This window comes from Montipora foliosa, unplaced genomic scaffold, assembly GCF_036669935.1.
Source record: "Montipora foliosa isolate CH-2021 unplaced genomic scaffold, ASM3666993v2 scaffold_420, whole genome shotgun sequence".
Taxonomy (NCBI): domain Eukaryota; kingdom Metazoa; phylum Cnidaria; class Anthozoa; order Scleractinia; family Acroporidae; genus Montipora; species Montipora foliosa.
Window position 1 is genome coordinate 774,372 of NW_027179724.1, and position 7,975 is coordinate 782,346.

The 7,975-nt window shown below is 39.5% G+C and overlaps 1 protein-coding gene across 1 annotated transcript; it reads right to left on the bottom strand.

Annotated features, from left to right (window-relative positions):
- Positions 1–111: 111 nt before the first annotated feature.
- LOC137988530 (zinc finger protein 709-like) lies at positions 112–822 on the bottom strand. The gene has a single exon (XM_068834533.1). The coding sequence runs from the start codon at positions 820–822 to the stop codon at positions 112–114; it is 711 nt and encodes a 236-aa protein (XP_068690634.1).
- Between the last annotated feature and the right edge of the window lie 7,153 nt (positions 823–7,975).

A 7,975-nucleotide genomic window follows, 5' to 3' on the forward strand; every position in this document is an offset into this window, starting at 1 on the left:
AGCCAACAAACCAATTTAAGTCGAACGTTACTAAAACTTCATATGATTTTGGTAATGTTCGAGAGGAAGATCCACGCTGCTAAACCCAACAACTATGCTTTTCATCCTGGTTTAAACTACCTTCTTGCATAGCATCCCCAGTATGGGTTTTTTTTCATGTTTCCTTAGAGAAAATGCTCGACCAAAACACTTGCCACACTGATTACATTTGTGAGGCTTTTCTCCAGTATGGGCTCTCTCATGTCTTCTCAGAGTTCCTTTCTGTATAAAACACTTGCCACACTGTTTGCACTCATAAGGCTTTTCTCCAGTATGTGTTCTTTCATGAACCCTTAAATGTTGTCCTCGACGGAAACACTTGCCACACTGTTTGCATTCATAAGGCTTTTCTCCAGTGTGGGTTTTTTCATGTTGTCTTAGAGATCCTGCTTCACTAAAACACTTGCCACATTGTTTGCAAGGATAGGGTTTTTCTTCCGTGTGGATTCTTTGGTGTCTTCTTAGAGATCCAGCTTCACTAAAACACTTACCACACTGTTTACAATCATAAGGCTTTTCTCCAGTATGTGTTCTTTGATGAATCCTTAAATGTCCTCCTCGACTGAAACACTTGCCACACTCTTTGCATTTATATGGCCTTTCTCCTGTATGGATTCTACTTGATTTTATACCTTCACTAAAGCACTTGTCATCCCGCTTGCAATTCTTAGGCCTCTCTCCTGTATGGTCCCTTAAATGTTCCTCTCTGCAACTCCTCCTTTCTTTCCCCCTGGAATTCTTGATGCCAGTGCAGCTCTTCTTGTGCAAAACAGACCTTGGCATCTTTTTTTGCATTAAAATCCCAGTTCTCACTAAAACAGACGGAAATGAAAAGTAATTTTCAAACTGTGACAACATTTGAAATATTTGGCATTTTGTAAGATCATTTGATGGCCCTAACTGACAATGTCATTCAGCAGACTACATAACGGTGGTCACTTGCAGTCTAACTGTGCAACCTTGTTTCGTGTTAAAGCAGTATTCAATCAAGAGGCTACGGGAAGCCTACACATTGTTCGAAATATTTTTAACCGACAACCTTTTCAGTTCAAAGTATTTCAGTGTTATTTATTTTCCGTGTGTTACAGTATCTTGGTAAGTATGTGCTTTCCTTGGCTTGCTGTTTACTCTGATTTATGCCCAGTCTGCCAACGTTATCTCATAAATGTTTCATATCCAGTTCAAATTCCGTAGTTTAAGGTTCACATTCCAATTCTCGACCATAGGGTGAAGTGCGATAATACTGAGAATAGCTGTTCACATTTAAAACTGTATCGGCATCGATTCCTATCAAAATCAGCAAACAGATCCTTTACTAGTTTCTACGATGCTATTTAATGATACGTAATTATTTTTCTTAACAATACCGAAAGAATTATAAAATTATGTAATTAGCCCTTTGAGATGTGTTACCGGGTCATACGATAACCCCCAGCAGTATCAATTAATAATCAATAAAATCAATAAAAATCAATCACAATTAATCGATTGGTATTGGAAATAAAAAAAAAATCAATGCGTAAAAGTTGAGTGAGTATCGATTTTTATTATCATTGATTATTATTATTATTTATTAATATAGATTTTTATTGATCATGAAATTTGTCATTTATTTTCAATAAAACGCGCCATATGAATTAACAAACCATTCACTAAACTTTATTCGCTATACTTTAAGTTATTGCAAATGAAATGTTTCAAATTTGTAGCATGTTTACTATTAAAAGCTTACTAATTACTAAAACGTTTGATGGTCTCGAAACAAGAACATGTTATCAACTGTTAATTTCAATTTTCTTCAGTCCCTAGCTCAAGGCGGCACCCAGCTACTTTCAACAAGAACTTGTTGATTGGTAGTTCAGGGTCGTAACGAGGTGTATGGGATCAGGGATCAAAGGCCTGAAAATGGCCGGGATCAGGGATCACAGCCCTGGGATCTGGAATCACAACGCGTGGGATCGGGATCAGCATTATTTTTTATGGAATCAGGGATCAGGGATCAAATTTTTGCGGGTTCAGGGATCAAAATTCTCATCGTTTTTGGGATCAGGGATCAAAATTTGGGTTAAAATAATGGGGTCAGTAACGAAAAAATATACCTCGTTACGAGCCTTTTAGTTAATCACAAACAAGGAAGAGGTGTTTATTTATTTGCGGTTAACAGTAATGGAAACCGGGATCTTAAAAGGGCCGTGCACATCATCAAATTTTGTCTAACGTTAAACTGCAGGATACTCAGATACTCAGCATTTATAATCTAACTACAATACAATAATTTCTATGCCGCCTGAATAAAGGCCAAACTTACACAGTAATATTTTCGTGTAAGGGCCAAAGAGGACTAACACGCTCGATTTGAAGGTGGCCGAGCTGCCTCCGATCATTGGCAACTTTGAACGCATTTCAACGTTCTCCTCTCTTCTTGAATGCGTAAAATGTTTCCCCAATATTCACTTCAAAGAACGTTCGTGGTAGCCTTTAACTACACAGCGTACGGATAGTTTCATTTGCTTCGCCATCACAAACACCAAGAAAAGTCTGGAACAAGTGAATTCCGCAAACAAGTGTATTGTGGGAATCCCGGTGGGCATGGAAGGAATTATCAAAACACAGGGAAAAGATGTGCAATCGAATTACCCGAGACACCAAAATATGCCCGTGATTTATGACGCAACGTCCACGCCACCACGCGCCATAAAGTTGCGTATTACTAATCAGTTATTGATTATCTATAAAAATTAACAATAATCAATAGCAATTAAGACAATTTTGGAGCCCTCATAATAAACCCCAAACAGAAGGCTCAATCCAGTCACTACTCAAAGTTCAGCTGTATGATCACAGTACAACACATGATGATCTTTCAGGCAGAGTTTTGGTAAAAGATAGTAAAGTTCAATGGCTTGTATCTTTTTAACTCATTCAAAATACATCTAACAATTCCCTGTAGAGGATAGGCAGCATCCAAACTAAATTGATGGTTCACAAGTTTAAAACAAAAGGTATAAGGCAGTCCAATTTAGGTAATCCTTCACTAGTCCATTTTAGTACTCTCTGAACCTGGTTTGTCAGGGTAGTCCATGAATTGTAATGTACTTACAACCTACTCCCTGAGAGTGGGGCATTCATAAGGCTAAGAGCCTACCTTCCCCCCTCCGAAAAGGGCTGATACTTTTAGCAACATCTTTGATCAGCCCTCTCTCTGTATTCCCCCACAACAGCCCAGGGTCCCCCTCCCATTCCCCACCCCACTCCAAAATCTCCGGGAAACTGATGACAAATGCTTAACATGCTCAAAGTGCTGCTGGTAACTTGATACCGATTTGTCTGGGGTAGTGTTGACAACATTAAAACGAATGCATGTTCCAAGAGTGTGTAAAGCTAAAGACTATAGTACACAGGATCTTCATTACTTATTCAACACCCTAACTATATGTCACTCTTAACCTATTGTTGAACATTTTGGGGTGTAGCCGCCCAATCTAAATATCGAAGCCAAATAGATAAGTTACAGAAAACGGCTGTTAGATTTGGATACATTAAGTACTATGTAACACTAATCCAGCAAATTAGAAAAGAAAGGGATAAGAAATTATGGAGTAGTACTGTAGGCAAGCCCTGGCATCTCCTGCATTATCTCCTCCCTCCGAGTCAATGCCGTCCTTATTGCAGAAGAGCACATGCCCTGACAGGTGTCTAAACCAAAATGTTTAAAAATTATTTCTAGAATAGATGCTTATTTATATTTAAATTATCTTTTAATTAAATGTAGTTTTAATATATACACTTCCATGGACAGCCTTTTATCTCTTCCTGATTTTTAACTATTGCTTTATCTAATGCTGGGAATGGGTGATACTGCATCTTTATATATTGCTGCTTATTAAAGCCGTTAACAGTCGCTCTGGCTCTGTTTACGAAGGTTGTCCAGCGACTCGGTTTTTCACATAATCAACAAAATTAATACCCCCGTAGTAAAATCCTGATGGATCACCTGATCATAGTTTGACTAAGGACTGTTAGGTTACTGGTGGCGAATCTTTCGTAAGAAAGAAACGGTCAAGAAGCTTTCAGAAAAGGCCACAGAACTGGTCAGTGTAAAACACAGACTGAAGACCGGGGGTAAAATGCAGGAGTGTACACTATTTATAAGTCAATGAGTTAGTGCAGTTGACCAAACCATAAAATGAAAGCTAAAATTTCAGAGAGTGCTTAGGCCTAATCACTGAAATGAGGGCTTGGGCTTAGCTTTCATGGGAAACTTTCATGCACGAGTTCATTGCAATTAAAATCGTTTCATATTTCCCTTCTTTTGAAGCAAACTTGTGTCTTCGTAATAATCAAGATGGCTACCGAAGTAAAAGGGTCACAGCAATGGGAGATTTGATCATTTGGAAATTGTCCCTGCTTTGTAGCCTTTCCAGAGTTGTGCATAGAGTGGTGCAAAGAAAACAATTTACTTTCGTCTTCCGTGTCCAAAACCTGTGTGAAAAGGCAGTCAGTTGGCATCGGGAGATGGATCTGTTTCGTGATGCTCAAGAAAAAACTGCAATGGATAGCCTTCAATCCGCCAGAACACATATTAATTTTCTGACGGTAAACTTTCCTTGAAAAAATATTAGCCCTAGCTACTTGTGGCCGGAAAGTTTACAACTGCCTACAAGACAAGGGCTAACATCATCACACCGCAGTTAACCATCGCCTAAACTTCGTCGACCCAGACAAACGAGCCCACAGCAGAGCATTGAAAAGACATGACGGGAAGTGAAACGAAGTATGCCTCGTACGGGAACATCCATGGATCTCTACCAAAGCTATTTACTTGGAAGTATCATTGAGCATATTGCCGATCTCTACAAAGAGCGATAAATCGCAAAATCCCTCTAAATGCACCGTTCGTGATCCTAAATACAGGAAAGGAAGAAAATATACACTTTGCAGTGTCTCGGCGAATTTTTAAGCAGACAGGAAGAACAATTTCACGATGAAAAGAGCAGGTAGCCATTAAATTTCTTATGACAGTACTTTTAATTGGTTTGTTTGTTATGTTTGCGAATCTGAACCCTATTACAACGATTGCTTGAAACTCCACTTGTTACGCTTATTCTCAACTGAAAAATGGGTAAAATTGCGGGAAAAGTGCCGAAATTGCAGGAAAAACTGTTCGATTTTCCGTATTTCAGACAGAAGTTCGACCGACTTTTTTTAAGTCCATATGGACTTACAAAAAAAACCTTTAAAAAGAAAGAACAAAGCGCTACAGTCCCAAAGGACGCCTATTGTCCGATCCCCACGGACATAGGGCGATTTTTGCCAGCGACAGCCATACCCGTGATGGCGCATTGCATTTTCACGGGATGCAGATAACGAGAGATATGGGCCATCGTTACACAGATGTAAAACGTTCTCGTGTTGACAGTGGGACTTTCCCTCAATCGGATGTTTTTCAAGCAAGTGGTATCATTCAGTCCGGAGTGTTTCATTCTCCTGCAGTAACCTCAACAATCGCGGCAAGTTTACCCACACAATCGGAAATCACGTATTCAAGTAAGTCGATTTAGGTCCAATCTTTCATCTCAGTTTCTCGTCCGTTTTCTCAAGGCCTACTGTTATATTCTCTTTTTCATTCTGTCGACGAATGTTGGCCCATTTCCGTTGTTTGAATCTTAATTTTGTCAGCTGAAATTGTTGTGCCTGCCCATCGTTTAATATAAGCCGAAGCAACAAGGACGTCCGTGTTTCCTCGCCTTGGAGATGCAGTAGCACGTTTGTACAATTTCGGAAACGACGTCGAGCCTCACGGGTGAAAATATCATTGTCAGTTCAATTTTAGCCTCCATTTACCGGTAAAGTTTTTCATTGACCGTGTGAGGATTGAATGCTTCACTGCAAATCACTCTAAGCAAATTTTTTGCGTCGACCTATTACCATTCCAAAAATCTGGAACGCGTTCGTCTTCGCTCACTTTTCGAAGGTAAATGTGTAGCAAGAACATTGTTGTTTGTTCCGAAGGTAATTACAAACGAAATACAGATTAATGGTGCCTTTCTTTTCTATTTGTCATAGGTTAATTCTTTTCACGATTAAACAATTTTTTCTGCCATTCTTAAAGTTAAGAGTTTATAGTACACTTGCTAATTAACTTGGCAAGATTTCCGCACAGGTCCCTACTTGATTATGCATACACTCCTTTGTTTCAAGAAAACAATAGCGATAACAATAGGCGTCATTTGGGACTGTAGCGCTTTGTTCTTTCTTTTTAAAGGTTTTTTTTCTAAGTCCATATGGACTTAAAAAAAGTCGGTCGAACTTCTGTCTGAAATACGGAAAATCGAACAGTTTTTCCTGCAATTTCGGCACTTTTCCCGCAATTTTACCCATTTTTCAGTTGAGAATAAGCGTAACAAGTGGAGTTTCAAGCAATCGTTGTAATAGGGTTCAGATTCGCAAACATAACAAACAAACCAAGTAAAATTACTGTCATAAGAAATTTAATGGCTACCTGCTCTTTTCATCGTGAAATTGTTCTTCCTGTCTGCTTAAAAATTCGCCGAGACACTGCAAAGTGTATATTTTCTTCCTTTCCTGTATTTAGGATCACGAACGGTGCATTTAGAGGGATTTTGCGATTTATCGCTCTTTGTAGAGATCGGCAATATGCTCAATGATACTTCCAAGTAAATAGCTTTGGTAGAGATCCATGGATGTTCCCGTACGAGGCATACTTCGTTTCACTTCCCGTCATGTCTTTTCAATGCTCTGCTGTGGGCTCGTTTGTCTGGGTCGACGAAGTTTAGGCGATGGTTAACTGCGGTGTGATGATGTTAGCCCTTGTCTTGTAGGCAGTTGTAAACTTTCCGGCCACAAGTAGCTAGGGCTAATATTTTTTCAAGGAAAGTTTACGGTCAGAAAATTAATATGTGTTCTGGCGGATTGAAGGCTATCCATTGCAGTTTTTTCTTGAGCATCACGAAACAGATCCATCTCCCGATGCCAACTGACTGCCTTTTCACACAGGTTTTGGACACGGAAGACGAAAGTAAATTGTTTTCTTTGCACCACTCTATGCACAACTCTGGAAAGGCTACAAAGCAGGGACAATTTCCAAATGATCAAATCTCCCATTGCTGTGACCCTTTTACTTCGGTAGCCATCTTGATTATTACGAAGACACAAGTTTGCTTCAAAAGAAGGGAAATATGAAACGATTTTAATTGCAATGAACTCGTGCATGAAAGTTTCCCATGAAAGATGCACCAATCAGACTTTAAGCGTGGTATACTCTTCCATGCAATGAACTTATAAGTGTGCCGCACGCACGGGGCATGAAGAAAAGCAGGTCACAGTTCACAGCAATACTGGAAAACCTAAAACTATCACATGGACTAACCTTAAGCCTAAACAGTGCCTTTAGTCGTAATTAGGATTACGGTTAGCATTATTAAAGGGATGGGTTGTTTCAAGAGTAGTAAAACAGGGATCTCTTAACGGTAACCTACAAGTGTAAGTTCGATTGTAGGTGCTCGGCGCGGCACGTGTATATAATTACGTATTATTGTTATGTAAATAGTCAGCCAGAATTCAAAATAAATATCATTTTCAAGGTGTGAATTAGCAACTTGACACGTTAGCTCAGTGGCAAAGAACAGGGACAAGTAATCCAGAGGTTTACAGTGGGTCGGAGTTCAAGGCAAGCTGCGAGTGACATATCATGGGATAAAATGGCAGAAAAAGCCGAGCGGGATCTGGAAATAAGAACAAGACTAAGAGATAGGAAGGGGAAAGCTGGGACAAAAACGAGTAACGGTGTGGGCGATGAAGGGAAAGAAGAGAGAGAGGGAGGGAGAGAAAAAATGAGATCCGTTTTTATTCATCCCGTAAGTACAAATTACCCATGTATATATTCGGTTCTCTTGGGTATACGTATTGTTCTACA